The sequence below is a fragment of the Geotrypetes seraphini genome, chromosome 7 (assembly GCF_902459505.1).
Source record: "Geotrypetes seraphini chromosome 7, aGeoSer1.1, whole genome shotgun sequence".
In the NCBI taxonomy this organism is placed as follows: Eukaryota; Metazoa; Chordata; class Amphibia; order Gymnophiona; family Dermophiidae; genus Geotrypetes; species Geotrypetes seraphini.
This window is the reverse complement of record NC_047090.1, coordinates 35,283,261-35,299,001: the sequence shown is the minus strand read 5'-3', so window position 1 is coordinate 35,299,001 and position 15,741 is coordinate 35,283,261. Positions and strand designations below refer to the sequence as shown.

At 43.0% G+C, this 15,741-nt stretch overlaps 1 protein-coding gene across 5 annotated transcripts in view; it reads right to left on the bottom strand.

Annotated features, from left to right (window-relative positions):
• Window positions 1-270: 270 nt before the first annotated feature.
• Window positions 271-15,741, bottom strand: part of RASSF9 (Ras association domain family member 9) — a 37,529-nt gene continuing 22,058 nt past the window's right edge. For 4 of the 5 annotated variants that reach the window (XM_033952798.1, XM_033952799.1, XM_033952795.1 and 1 more), the window contains exon 2: window positions 271-3,647. In XM_033952798.1, coding sequence (XP_033808689.1) covers window positions 2,372-3,631 — 1,260 coding nt within the window. In that variant the 5' untranslated portion in view covers window positions 3,632-3,647 and the 3' untranslated portion in view covers window positions 271-2,371. Of the gene's footprint in view, window positions 3,648-13,391; window positions 13,413-15,741 lie in introns of those variants that run through there. The other variant, XM_033952800.1, reaches the window with a different exon arrangement.

Genomic DNA, 15,741 nt, shown 5'->3' with positions numbered 1-15,741 from the left:
ACGCGTTAAGGCCCTAACACACCTTTGTAAAAGGAGCCCTTAGTGCGCGCTAAATCAATCGGTGCGCCTTAGTTAAAAGACTCATTAAGATTGACAGGCACTATGCGCCGCGTTTCTCGAGGCCTATTTTTTTTATGCATCGTTTATAGAATCGGGGCCATAGTTTTCTCCCTGCAGATTTTCATGGTGAAATTATCGGGTACTTCTGTTTTGTAAATCACCCCAGGGAACTTATATGGGCACACTTACAGAGGAAGTCAGTCTACAGAGCCGATTATTAAAGTCTTTATTAACCGAACACACTGTCTTCACTAAAGAATTTTTGAAGTGACAAAACATCACATGTACTAGCTGGAAGAAAAAGCAGAGTTTTAGAAATTTACCATGACAGCAGTAATTTCCTCTAATTATAATAACTTAACAGAACCGTCAAAATGTCTGGATTTTGACAGTCAACATGTCTACAATATGCAAAATAGGTGTTCCATATAGGCCAAGCAAAACATATCAACACGAGCTGCACAAATATATATATATTAATAGCAAATCTCCCCACCCTGATCACAACAGAGGCATCTTTAAAAAAAAACCACAAAAAAAACTGTTAACGTGTTCAGTTTGTGAGGACTCCCTCAGGTTGTTCTCATACTACACCTATCAAAATAGTCTTCAATAAGACTTTCATCCCAGGCGAACCAAAGACATTTTAATGTGTAATGAAATAAAAACAGCCTTAAAGGATAATATGAAAGACTAAAAAAATGAATTTGGGCACTTGTTATACTCTCTGTTAAACTTACCGGAATTGTGTAAAATATAAATGAAAACAAAATTAACGAGCTTTGTTTTAAGCCGAAATTCATAGAATAGAGGCAAATTTAGAGTAAAAAAAAAAAATCATATCTTTTTTTGATTTTGGTGGAGATGGGTAAGGGGTTCTCATGTGATGACATTTTGTAAATGACCAAGCATTCGTTTAAAATCATTTGCCGGCCGATATTCAAAGCGATTTATCGGACCGCTGATTAAATGGATTTGTCAGAGCTAGTCACTAATTTTCAGAAACACTTGCTAAGGGCTCCTATGACAAAGCCACGGTAAAGGAATTATATTGGCATCGAAGCATTTATTTCACTGGTCTGTGGTAGACACCTCCATCGCAGCTTTGTAAAAGCCAGCGTAAGTTCGGCCCTGATTCTATAAATGGTGCTAATATGTAGGCACCGAGGAGCGCAAGTATCAATCATAACTTAGGCGCTGTTTATAGAATCGTGCCTACTGGCACCTAAAGCAATCTTAGACACCAGTAGGCGTTGAAACCTTAGACACACTATCAATACCAGGTTTTCTTGACCTAAATGAGTTCACCAAAGTAAGGCGCCTACTTGTGCCTAAGTAAACACATGCCCAAGATCTGCCCGCAATTCTCCCCTAACCACACCTACTTTCTGATAGGCACCTTGGAGTAGATGGCACCTACTATATAATTGGTGGTAGGCGCCTACTATATAATTGCAATTTTCAATTAACAGTGTCAATTAAGCTTTTTAAATAATTAAGTTAGCCGCCTAGACTAGCTAGGCACACCGATCTAAGCACCTAACTTTAGGTGTCTTTTATAGAATCTGGCCCTTAGTGTATAATTCAAAGCCAACTATGTTGGGGCATTATGGGGGTAAAATCAACATCTGTCTGCTTAAGTGCTAACATTCAGCCCTTAAGCAGTTAGATTTAATGCATATTTGGGACCACCTTAAAGTCTGTCCTATCTCTATGTGTTAATCCAAGCCCACTTAAGTGCTGAATAGCAAATTAAGCAGCTATGTGCTAGCTGGCTCAAAAATAAATGGATATTCAAAGCTGAAACCTGGACAGGGCCGGGCTTTGAATATCCTGAAATATATCTGTTTAATATCAGATCCTTGGTCTTTTAGATCAAATTTATCATCTTCTCCAAATGAAATGAAAAGTCAGAAAGGCATTAAGCACCTTTGATCTTCAATCCCAGGCCTTGAGAACCACTAATGGGTCAGGTTTTCAAGATATCCCTAATGAACACCCATGAGAGAAATTTGCATACCTACCAACTCTATTACACGCAAATTTCTTTCATGTATATTTATTAGGGGTGTCCTGAAAATCTGACATGTTTGTAGCCCCAGGAGTGAAGACCAAGGCCTAGTAATCTTTCTCCGTCATCCAAGCAGTTCAACCTGATAAGAAGCTCAAATTCCCGTGAAAGTTTGCATACCATCTATGGGTGTATACAGGATGTATACAAGAAGACTGGCTGTGTAGGACCAAAACATAAAGGTAAGAGCAATAACACAAAATACCCTATAGAGGCAGCCATTGTCCTGCATAAAAGCTACTATGTTGATAATAGCAATACATCGCCTAAGGTTGTTTCAGAATCTTGACTGTGGGTAGAACTTATGCCAGTATCAGAGTCGGTGTCATTGATATCCAAGTTAGTTATCCTGAAAGTGGAGCTACAGACTCCATAACTGTTGCTAGTTGCCCCTCTAACCATTGTTTGTTCTTTGTCAGACAGGCAGTGTTTATAGTCACTTTTGTCAATGACGTGCAATGAATTAAACTCTTCAGCTAGAGCATCATATTCTTTTGCCTTCTTTTGAAGCATTAGGTCACTGTTTTGCAACTCCTTTTGAAGGCAGTTGTAATCCGTGTACATTTGTAAGCCAGATGCCATGCTTTCATCTAACTCACACTTGACACTTTCCAAATTTGAGTCTTCTGCTTCCTCCTCGGATTTCCCCTCCATCCGCATCTCCTCTGCATTGCTCTCCATGCTTATGTTCCGTATCTCTTTTTCAATTTCTGCAGAGAGACTTTCAATAAGCATTTTATGTTGCATCAGTTTTTCTTCTACCTGCAAAGATTCATCACTTTTGTCCAAATCATCAGGTTTACTTTGAGTGCATGGTGTGAGCATTTCCTTACTTGAGTAACTTGAACAATTCAGTAGATACGCATTCTGAACATAGTTTTCTCCGTCAATTTCTATTCGGTCCAGATGCAGCGTGGCTTCATACCTCTCAATATCTAAGTCTATCTCTTTCATTCTGTTGATTTGCTGGTGAATAGTATGATCCTGAGATACAATTAGATGAATAAGCGTCTCCATTTTGTCTCTGTCCTGTGAAACAATGTCCTGCTTAATCTTGGCCAACTTTCGGAAGGCTTTCCTGACAACTCTTTTTTGTTTGTCGACTGGTAACGTCTTAATGTAGTGTGCTGGGCTGTGCTCTCTTTGGCGTTCAACGTTTTGTACAACCTTAGCCTCGGCTGTCCTCCACATTGGGAAAGGAAGGAAAGCATCCGATTTCACCAAAACAAAACCGAGGTTAGGCTGTTCTTTATCCCAAGCCTTCCATAGTCTCCATATTTTTGTGAGAGGTGGCAAAACCCTCTCAAAACCTCTCCATTTCTCCACAATGCTATAATCACTAGGGTGTCCTAGAAGAAAACATTTGTCTTTGTGCGTGGCTTGATGTTCGTCAAGCAGTGCTTCAACAACATCGGCACACGATGTTCTCTTTGTAAGCCCACAGACAATCTTCTCTTCTTGGCAAACCCACACAACAATTTCATTCTCACCAGAATCCATCGTCTTGATTGAAGATCTAGAAAAAAGGAGGAAAATTTAACATGAATAATAGTGTACATGAAATCTAAGGCCTAATACTGATACTCCTGTTAAATTTTCTGAAATCATCATACTAGGAGAAGATTATCTTTTCTATTATGCATCTACTTTTAGAAAAAAAAAGCAGAAATGACCAAGCAATCAAGCTGACAAATAATTTTTTTTTTAAGTTCAAAATTTTTTTTATTGATTTTAACATACAAAAAGGACAAGAAAATTGGTAAGAAGGCAAAATACAGAGAAGTTGCACTAATGCATATGGTGATAAAACAATAATGGAACAAGGGCTCGACATGGGATGTGTTTCGGCTAAGTTGCCTGCATCAGGGGGTCCATGAGAGTTTCAAAATGTTTCACTAAACCGATGAGGGGAAAAAATATATATAAAAAATTAATGAGTAGCATCCAACAGACTTGCAATGCCAGCTCAGAGAAATGTGAAACCAGACCCTGTTCTGTTATTGTTTTATCGGCAAATGTGTTGGACTTTGCTTAAAATTTATTTGCCAGCTTGAACGCTTGGTCATCTCTGCTCCTTGTAATTGATATCATATATCCCCTAAGCCATTTGTTCTCCAAGTTGAAAAGTCCTAGCCCTTTTTTTGCCTTTCTTCATAGAAAAGATGGAAAGGGGAGCATTGTTTGCTAGGAAAAGAGATAGGGGCCATCTTGGACCTTTATAATGATGTAATGTCATGCCACAACAACACATGTGAATATCACTCACTATTATATTCTTTCAAATACTTGATTTTTATCCTCTAGATCAGTGGTTCCCAACCTTGACCTGGAGGACCACCATGCAGTCAGGTTTTCAGGACAGCCCTAAATGAATACGCATGGAGCAGATTTGCACGCCTGTCTCCTTCATTATATGCAAATCTCTCCCATGCATATTCATTAGGGCTATCCCGAAAACCCAACTGGCTGCTGGTCCTCCAGGACAGGATTGGGAACCACTGCTCTAGATCACATGACGGGGGGGGGGAGTTGTCGTACTCAGTAGATCCTGCAATTTTTACTCCTAGAGGAATATCATGGGCTTATCACTGGCTCTCATTCCTATAAAGGATGTCAGCTCAGCTCTGCACTACAATTCATTTTTGCTTCGCATTCCAAATCCCCCCGGAGTGCTTGCTTTGCAAAATGAAACCTGTTGATAATTGCTTAGAGTGTTCCAGATCCTTAAGCATGAATGCAAGAATCTAAATTAGAATGGCATTATTAGCTCCTAAATGATGCACAAAAGTTGACATTGGAAAAAGAAACAGCAACCTTTTGCCCCCCTCTTTTACTAAGGTGCGCTAATCCGATTAGCGCGCACTAATCGGATTAGCGCATGCTAAACACTAACGCGTCCAAAGACTAACATGCACGCGTTAGCGGTTAGCTCACCTTAGTAAAAGAGGGCCTTAGTGTTTTGACATGCTATATTTTTCCATTATGATTTATGGATTAAATTTATGATGATTAACTATTTAATATTACAGGAGGGGGGAAGGGGCGGAAGAAGGGCACCACTGCCCCGGGTGCTGCTCACCCTTGCGACGCCTCTGCACGGGGGGTGAAATATGAAGGCAGTGGGGGAGTGCAGGGCTCGTAGGTACATATTTGATTTATCTAGTGCTGCAGTAACTACACATCTAAGACATTAAAACCATTCGAGTGTTTGTGACTAATAAAAAAAACTAAGAAAAATGATAAACCTTAACTATGTCCTCAATAAAGGGATTAGATTATAAAAGTCCCATTTCGTTAATAAAAACAAATTGGCACATTATCTTTATAGGGCATAGAAGTGCTTAGGCTCTCATTATAATTTTATGATAATATGATCATGTTGACATTTTTACATCCCCACATTAGCGCTTTCTAGAACAATGCTAATTACTTAAATGAATACATTATTTATAGGTTCATTTTGAGTCCCCAGAGAATATCTCACAGATGCAGAATAAAACGGATATCAGACCCCCTCATTATTAAAGAATGTGCTCTGCCTATTTTTGACATGTGAAATATATCTCACTGCTTAACATAATCAAGGAAAGCGAGCAAAGATTCTGTGCAGTAATTGGGGGGGTTTTTCCCCCCCTATCAAGAATACCATCAATTATTATTTACGTTTTATTAATGACTCGGTTTTTGAGCTCAGCCGATGAAAATGCTTTCTAGAAGTTGTAATGTAATTTATTCGTACATATGTGTTCATATGCATGTGGGAAAGAGGTGTCCAAACTTTAGCTCTGTGATGGTCACCGCCCAGGAAAAGGATCCACAGTAGGTGTCATTGTTGAGGATACGTTGAAACCCTTGGCTCGGTGTGCGGTGGCTGCTTAGAAAGCAAATAGAATGTTAGGAATTATCAGGAAAGGAATGGAAAACAAAGATGAAAATGTTATAATGCCCCTTTATCGCTCTGTGGTACAGCAGCACCTCGAACATTGTATGCAGTTCTGGTCACCGTAGCTCAAAAAAGATATAGCGGAATTAGAAAAGGTACAGAGAAAGGTGACAAAAATGATAAAATGGATGGGACCACTTCCTTACGAGGAAAGGCTAAAGCAGATAGGGCTCTTCAGCCTGGAAAAGAGATGACTCAGGGGAGATATGATAGAGGTCTATAAAATACTGAGTGGAGTGGAAAGGGTAGATGTGAATCACTTGTTCGCTCTTTCCCAAAATATTAGGACTAAGGGGCATGCAATGAAGATACATAGTAGATTTTAAAACAAACTGGAGAAAATATTTCTTCACTCAATGTATAATTTAAACTCTGGAATCTAATGCCAGAGAATGTGGTGAAAGAGTTTAGCTTAGCAGGGTTTAAAAACAGTTTAGCTAATTTCCTAAAAGAGACGTTCATAAGCTATTATTAAGATGGCATAGGAAAATCCACCGCTTATTCCTAGGATAAGCAGCATAAAATCTGTTTTACAACTTGGGATCTTGCCAGGTACATGTGACCTGGGTTGGCCACTGTTGGAAAGAGGATACTGGGCTTGATGGATCTTTGGTCTGTCCCAGGATGGCGATTCTTATGTTCTTAAAAATTGCCTCTTCCGCTAACTGCCCAGTTAAATTGTGTTTAGCAGCCCTGAAAGCAGTTACTGCGAGGGCAGTCTGGAAGCAGAGTTGGGGGAGGACCCAGGTGCTATCCAAGCACTGCTGATTGTCAGTCCTGGTACCTGAAATAGGAATAGCTGTCCTAACTTGCCCAGATATCTACCTGTGTACCAGCACTGTATATTGGTTAGCACCCAGAGGCCAGTAAAGACTCAGATATTGAGTGCCAGTGCCTGGGTTAGGGCCGAGAAAATAACAAGGCAAATGCTCCATGAAATCCAATATGGAGAAGAGAAGAGAAGCAGACCATATGACAAACACAGTTTAACTCCCAGGTCTAAACGAGGTTGCCCAACGCGGTCATGTTTTGCCAAATGGCTGCCTCAGGGGTGGGTGAATACCAGCTGGCATGAAATCTCACCAAACTGATAAAAACAGTGGCCCGGATTCTCTAAATGGCGCCCAAGTATAAAACACTGTTTAAATGAATTTTTAAACTGGTATTCGTGGCGTAGTGCCCCCGCCCCCACCATGTATGTGCATCCTTCCCTTTCCCCATAGCTTTTAAACTTCTCTGGCGTGAGCAGCATGCTGCCTATGGTGGTGTTGACTCCCTTTGATGTACACTTCCTAGGCGTGGGTCCTGGAAATGACGTCAGAGAGCACACCAAAAAGGTACTTGGGAAGGCAAGATGGCAGATAAAGGCCAAATGGCCCATCCAGTCTGCCCATTTGCAGCATCCACCATCTCCTCTTCTCCCTGTTAGCTAAGGCTCTTAACATTTGCATCTCCTCTCCCTATTGGCTAAGGCTCTTTACACATGCTTTGTGATGTCATACAACTTTAAGGTTATAGAAACATTGTAACATGATGGCAGATAAAGGCCAAATGGCCCATCCAGTCTGTTTATCTGCAGCATCCACTATCTCTTCCTCTCCCTATTGGCTAAGGCTCTTAACATTTGCATCTCCTCTCCCTATTGGCTAAGGCTCTTTACACACGCTTTGTGATGTCATAGAACTTTAAGGTTATAGAAACATTGTAACATGATGGCAGATAAAGGCCAAATGGCCCATCCAGTCTGCCCATTTGCAGCATCCACTATCTCCTATCCCTAAGAGATCCCATGTGCCTGTCCCACGCTTTCTTGAATTTTTCCCATCAAGGTTATGTTAGCCAAGCTTGCAGTGGTGTCGTCTTTAATACACACCAAACTTTTCCACTGTACGAAAATCCCTCATTAAAATCTCAGCGCTGATTAAAGGACTGCACGCTTTAGCCAATTCAAAAGATTGCATAGCACTCCTTTTGTCATGTGTGTATAGCACATACTTCTCTTACAATTATTTACAAACCTAGTCAAAGAGCAAACTATTCTAAAAAAGGGACACATGAGGGTGTGCGTACTTACAATGTAACGCTGGCTTTGGTTTGGCTGAGCAGGAGCACACAGGAAAAATGACCTTAAAGGAGAACTCTCGGGATGTTATTTGGAAACAGACTTTCCCATAACTGATGGCATTTAGAGATCGTTTTTTTTTCTACGTTTCTTTTCAGATGCTCAAGTGAACAGTGCATCAGGATAAGACAGATTGTTCCTTCTTTGGCTGTATCAAGGTGCGATGGCGCACTCTCATCGTTATTTTGACACTTCTAAGAGGATTGTTAAATTGCACATGATTGCAAGTAATCTACTTTGGCTAAAGGTTGACTGTTTTTTTTTGGGGGGGGGGTTTGTTTTTTTAAGCATTAAAGGTGTTATCTTGACAACTTCCCTGTCAGTCCCATGATGGTAATAAAACCCTATCTATCAGCATATATGTTCTTTTTTTTCCTGCAGAATGGCATTTATCCATGATCTCCATTTCAGCTTATTTACTCCATATAGTTGAAACATCATGTCTATTTTTATTTTATTAGGTTTTTATACCGCCTATCAAGGTTATCTAAGCGATTTACATTCAGGGACTCAGGCATTTTCCCTAACTGTCCCGGTGGGCTCACAATTTATCTGATGTACTTGGGGCAATGGAGGATTGAGAGGAAGATTCTCAAAATTTCACGATAAAATCTGACGGGCCTGCTACCGAGGTCACTGGTGCAACAATTTTAAAAAAGGCGCGTCATTCTCAAAAGGCCCTGCGTGCAAATGAGGTTTGTGGATGTTCACGCGGTCTTGCTAAATTTACTCGAGATGAGTCGCTGGTGGTAGCGATCAGCATAGGCGCAGAATGCACCCGCATATTAAAAAAAATAAAATAAAATAGAAACCCACCAAACCAAATTGAAGATCGGCAGGGGAGATGCCCAATCTCTCCTGCCGCACTTCCACAGCCTCCAGAACCCACCCTTGCCTACTCTCTCCCGCCATGACGCACAATTGCCTGACACTACCACCAACCCCATCACCCTTCAGTGGGAAAGACGCCCACTCTCTCCCACCGTGTCGCACAATCACTCAACACTACTACCCACCTACCCCCACCCAGCGGCGAGAGATATGCCTGCTCTCCCGCCGCACAATCCCCTGACACTACTACCCACCCACCACCACCACCCCAACCCCCACAGAGGGAAAGATGCCTACTTCCTCCTGCTGTCGCCCAGTCCCCCTCCCGACAATTCCCCCCATGCACCTGAAAACCCCCCCTTCTCCTTCCTATCTTCTTCATGAAGTCTGGACAGAAGGAAGCCTACCCGCTCAAACTGGCAGGCTCACCTGTTACAAACGGCGGGTCTTCCGCTTTCTAGGAGGGGCCTTAAACACCTGGGCCAATCAGAGCATTAGGCCTCTCCTGAGCATTAGGCCTCTCCTTGACGCATCCCAGGTGAAAGGTAAAGGCCTGCCACTTTATAAGAAACCGGCCTTCCAGCTGAAGTGGGTAGGGGTCCTTCAAGCTGAACTTTGTGAATAAGGTAGGGAGGGGTGGGGGGTGTTGCCAGGGGTGGGGATCTTTCCTGATGCGGGGTTGGAGGGTGAGTAGTAGTGTTGAGACATTGTGTGACATGGCAGGTGAGAATGGGCATCTCTCCTGCTGATCTTCAATTTGGTTGTTTTTTTTTTTTAATTTGCGTGGGGGTGGGGGTTCTGAGCTGTCAAACCTTACTTTCCTGTCAGTGCCTGAGCCAATCAGAAATAAGGCTATGACAGCTCAGACCTGTCGTCAAATTTTGGCCGCAAACGTGGCACAATGAGGTTAGGGAATCCCTCGGCAATGATAAGAGAACCGCTCAGCCTGCTCATTTTAATATTAATGACCTTGTTGTACTACATATTGGAGACTGCTGGGAAACTTGGAAAAGACCACGGGAAGCCGTTTTGATAATCCGTCACTAAAATACATGCGCACTAAACTGGCTGGAACCGGTTTAGCGAGCACGTTAAAGGCACATTTTAGTTCTGAGAATCTTCCCCTTGAGTGACTTGCCCAGGGTCTTAAGGAGCGACGTGGGATTTGAACCCACAACCTCAGGGTGATGAGGCTGTACCTCTAACCACCAGGCCACTCCTTCCCTCTTCGAGTCATGCTGAAGGCATTTGAAAACTTGCTTTACTGATGCAGCGTCTCTGTGGCTACTACTCCATGCTTTCTCGTTGAAAACTGCCAGAAAACAAAAGTATCCGCAGAGACTTACATGTCCTTTTTTTCCCCACCGGGCACGTTTTCGCTTCCAAAGGATGAATGCAGTTTCAAAAACTACAACACTGCAAGCGTTGTTGCCTCTACCAGCTGAAACCCGCCCCAGGAATGCCTGCACAGCAATCCCAGGGAAAGCGCACGTATCACTTAACAAAGTGCATATTTTCCCCCACAGCCAGCTGGGCAATTTCCAAAAAGCCTTGTTAAATAGTTTCAAGTTTATTTCATTTTTGATACACTGCCCAATCAGAAGGCTTTCCAGGCGGTTTGCAATTCAACCTACAGAGCCAGCAAGGCAAAAGGAAATACGATATTGGATAACAGAGAGAATAGATCAGCATGCAGTTAGTCTGGCACGAGGTTCTCCTTCTCCCCCCCCCCCCTTCCCCGAGGAGACTGCAGAGCACAAGGATAGACAGAAAGGTAGAAACACACTTACAGTAGATTATATTCCAAACAAATCTTGAGACAATAATGTCTGTAGTCCCTTTTTAAATCTCTGGAAAGAGTGTTTCTCTTGAAGAGACAAAGAAAAAGCTTTCCAGAGGGAGGGATCGGTCACACTGAATATCTTAGTTCTAATGAAACCAAGACAAATGTGCAAAAGGAAGAGACAACAAGACGGTTTTGTTGGGATGACTCTAATGATCAAGGGATCATGTTGTTAAATGGGGTGTTGGAATAATGAACCTTGTGAACCATTGGGAAGGGGAAGCCGGCCATTTTGATGAGGCAGGCCTGCCGGCAGGAGGGAGTGGACATCCCTCCTGCCACTGTTCCATAAAAGGTACGAGGGGGTTGTGGGGATGTCAGGCTTGGGGTGTTTCCTTGTGAAGTAGTTGTGGTGGGAGGGGAGAATTGATGGGTGGGTGGGCAGGAAGGAGGGAGAGAGGAATCGGGGCTCTCCCTGCCAGCTAATTGCGGCAGGGTAATCCTTGATCTGATGAGCCAGCAGGACTCCCCAGAGCCACGCTGGCTCAGCTGATTGGAAATTCCTCTGCCATGATCAGCTGATGGCAGGCTGTGGACTATTGTCGGGATTCCCCGCCAAAGATAGGCGCCAGGACATAGGCCTACATTTCTAGCGTCTATCTTTGTATGAATCGTGCTTATATAGGCGCTTTAGGCTGCCTAATACCACTTCATGCATTACCACAAAAACGCTGTGGGGTGGTGTCCACCAAAAAACGGTGGTCCAACTACACACATCGAAAGACCTTGGTACCACAAAGTTAAATAGTGAAACAAGCAAAAAGTGGAACCAAGTCCTGGACTAGCAGGAGTAAAAATCAATGTTTATTGGTGTATCATAAAATACAATTCATTATAAAAAAAAAAACATACTTTGCAATTCTGGCCAATGGCAACAGTTCACCAAACATAAAAATAGGGCTATATAAAAAATCAGCAGACCCTGTATATCAAAGCAGCAGACCCTACACAGTCCGTGTTTCAGCAAAGAAGTTGCCTTCCTCAGGGGTCCTTAATATGGTGGACTAAAAATAAAGCCAGAGGAATTGCATAACAGTGCTTTCTATGACGGATTAAGTGGGCTTTATTTTTATATGTTTGGTGAACTGTTGCCATTGGCCAGAATTGCAAAGTATGTTTTTTTGTTTTTATAATGAGTTGTATTTTATGATACACTAATAAACATTGATTTTTACTCCTGCTAGTCCAGGACTTGGTTCCACTTTTTGCTTGTTTCACTTCATGCATTAGCCACACCTACTTTGGTGTTTGGTGGCCTAAAGTGCCTATGTAAGTGTGATTCTGGTGAGTCAACATTGCCACACGTTATCAGCTCTGGATACCAGAGACTGAAACTCTCCATACTAAATGAGGGGGGGGGGAGGGGAGTTATCAATGTAGGCTATCATTAACTCATGTTATTTTAGCATAGGTCCCTTTTTATGCAGTGAGATCTAGCTACTAACAATTGGGGGGGGGGGGGGTTAAAATAACCTGTCTTAACTGTAGCCCATGTTGATACCCCCACCCCCATAATTAAAGAAAAAAGTGAGTCAAGTATAGGACAATCAAGCCATTGTGACATCACTGATGAGGCTGGCTCTTATTGGTGGAATGAGGCATTATGACCTCACAATATCAGCTCTGGTTACCAGAAACTGAAACTCTTCACTCTAAGGCAGGGGTGTCAAAGTCCCTCCTCGAGGGCCGCAATCCAGTCGGGTTTTCAGGATTTCCCCAATGAATATGCATGAGATCTATTAACATACAATGAAAACAGTGCTTGCAAATAGATCTCATGCATAATCATTGGGGAATTCCTGAAAACCCGACTGGATTGCGGCCCTCGAGGAGGGACTTTGACACCCCTGCTCTGAGGAGAGAATCAATGTGGGCAACACAAATATCTTATCTTTGTTTTCAGGGGCATTTAAACTCTTGTGGCAGACCCTCTATTTAACATTGACCTTCTTATGTTCTCATCTGTGACCTCTGCATCTTTCTAAAATTAAACCCATCAAGGAACATTACTGTATAAAAGGCAGGGAGAGTCTTTCTTAAGCAAATATTACTCTGTGTAGGAAGAAATTCCTCAAATAACAAAAAGACCTTATGATGACAAGTACAAACAAGACCTATTATAATGATAATGATGTATGTGTGTGTTCCTTTTTTCTTTGCCAATTGCCAGGTATTTGGCACATAGACTTATACTATGTATTGTATTAGTTCGCATATCCCAGTTGAGGAAAAACGTGAAGCACCATAGATGGCAATCTTCAAAATGAATAACTCAAGGCCTTTTCATAGCAAACACCTGACAGATGTAACTCTCTTTTTTGCAAAACCTTCACCGGCTACTAGTTCAATACAGGGCTAAATTTAAAACTCCATGACTGATCTTCAAGGCCCTCAGAAGTAACTGCCTAGAGTACTTGAACAAAAGGATCTCTTTCTAAACACCTCCAAGGTCACTAAAGTCCTCCCAAGGAGTATCCCTAAACACGCCCTTTCCGAAGGACGTACATGATGCAACACTCACCGGCGAGCCTTCTTTGGAGTAGCCCCCACACTCTGGAATGCACTCGCTGAAAGGCTTCGCTTAACACAAGACTATCTCTACTTTAGGAAGCAGGTGAAAGCTTGACTCTTCAACCGAGTCTTTAATAGGAGGAAGTAACTAACTTGCTAGTCACACATACAGAATGACACCGACTGCACATACATTATAGCAGGACATGTCTGTCCACTTCTACCCTAGCTGTGATAACGTTCAAGCACCATTCTGACCTCACGTACAGCGTTCTTCAAATCAGTCCCCTTATTTTCTAACTTCTGTTACTCTACCTTTTCTATCTACATGACCTTTCTTTGCCTATACCCTTTGCTCAGTAAGGGGTAGCAAAGGGGGAGCATCCGCCCCAGGCACCATCTTGGTGGCACCTCCTCCTCCTCTCCACCCCACTTCTTCCCACTCCTCCCCTCACCAAACACGTACCCCCTTCCCCCGCACCTCTTGGTTGCTCACCACCACGAGCAACAACTTCAATGTGCTAATCACAATCGCGTCGTCTCTCCTGCTGATGTCACTTCCAGGTGCCATGCACAGGAAGTGACATCAGCGGGAGAGATGATGGGGGTTGCAAGGAGTACATTGAAGTTCTCGTTGGTCGCGGCAGTGAACAACGAAGTACGGGGAAGGGAGCGTTTGTGCGGCAGGGGGGGGATCGAGGAAGGAACGGGCGGGGGAGGGGAACCACCACCCTGGACGCCTATCACCCACGCTACACCACTGCCTTTGCTGCTCATTAAAAAGTTTTATCACTTTTTGTGATGACATTGTAATGTTCCATACGAAGCCATACTTTATATTGTTATTTGAATATATTGACTGTTGTAACTGTCTATTGCTTAGGTTTGAATTATTCTTAGTGTACAATGAACATAAGAACATAAGAATTGCTGCTGCTGGATCAGACCAGTGGTCCATCGTGCCCAGCAGTCCGCTCATATGGCGGCCCCCAGGTCAAAAACCAGTGCTCTAAATGAGTCCAGCCTCATGCTCTAAATGTCTTGCATGAATTCCTTCAAAAAGGCAGTAAATAAATTCTGATAAATAAATAAATCATTAGGTGAATTTGGATAAGATTCACAATGGAGGACAGGTGGATGGATGGATGGCAGAAGCTTTGGTAATATTTAGAGTGTGATGGGGTTGCGATGCCCAGAACAAGTTCTAACTCAGGGGTGGGCAACGAGGGCTGGAATCGAGTCGGGTTTTCAGGATTTCCCCAGTGAATATGCATGAGATCTATTTGCATGGGTGATGGAAAAAACGCGTGTGAGACTTCAGTGCGCCAACATTGCAGCGCCAACAATTTGGTGCAAGACACCAGCGCGCCGCCTAAAAAGTGACTTTTAAAGAGCTCCGACGGGGAGGGGGGGGGCCCACCTTTACTTCAGACTGTTTGTGCTGTCATTGGGGGGTGGGGTGGGGAGTGCAACCCGCCCCCCATTATAGAGAAAACTTAATTTTTTCCAAAAAAATCAGGAAAAAGTTAAGTTTACTCTATAATGGAGGGTTCCAACCCCCTTAACGGCAGCGCGAAGAGTATGAAGTAAACTGGGGGGTGGGTTCCCCACTCACATTCCGCGTCGGAGCTCTTTAAAAGTCATTTTTAGGCAGCGCACTGGTGTGTTGTGCCGAATTATCGGCGCTGCAATGTCAGCGCACTGAAGCCTCACATGCAAATGACTATGAACCATTTGCATGCACTGCCTCCCATGGTATGCAAATGGATCTCGTGCATATTCATTGGAGAAATCCTAAAAACCCGACTGGATTCCGGCCCTCGTCACCCACCCCTGTTCTAACTTCAAGATGCGCACTATTTCAAAGCAAAAACAGCATAAACAAAAAGACAAAAATTGAAATCAGAACAAACAAAAACAGACCCCCTCTTTTACTAAGGTGCGCTAACTGATTAGCGCAGGCCAATCGAATTAGCGCGCGCTAAACACGAACGCGTCCATTAGTGTTAACACTAGTGCACGCATTAGTGTTTGGCGAGTGCTAATTGGTTAGCGCGCCTTAGTAAAAAGAGCGCCTAAATCTTAGTGTGCGCTAAATGTTAACGCGTCCGCAGACTTTAATGGGCACGTTAGCATTTAGCGGGCGCTAAATCAACCAGAGCGCCTTAGTAACAGGACCCCCAAAGAAAGGAAAGAGAAGAAAAACGTAGAATTTTTCTACCCGCACGGCTCTCATTAAAAACAACTGGACTTTTAATGCTTCACATACTGCAGAGTGACAGCGGGATTTCAAGCAGCAGCTCGTATCTTGGGCTATTCATTGTGCACATTCGTTCACTATCCAAATTTCTATGCCCAAA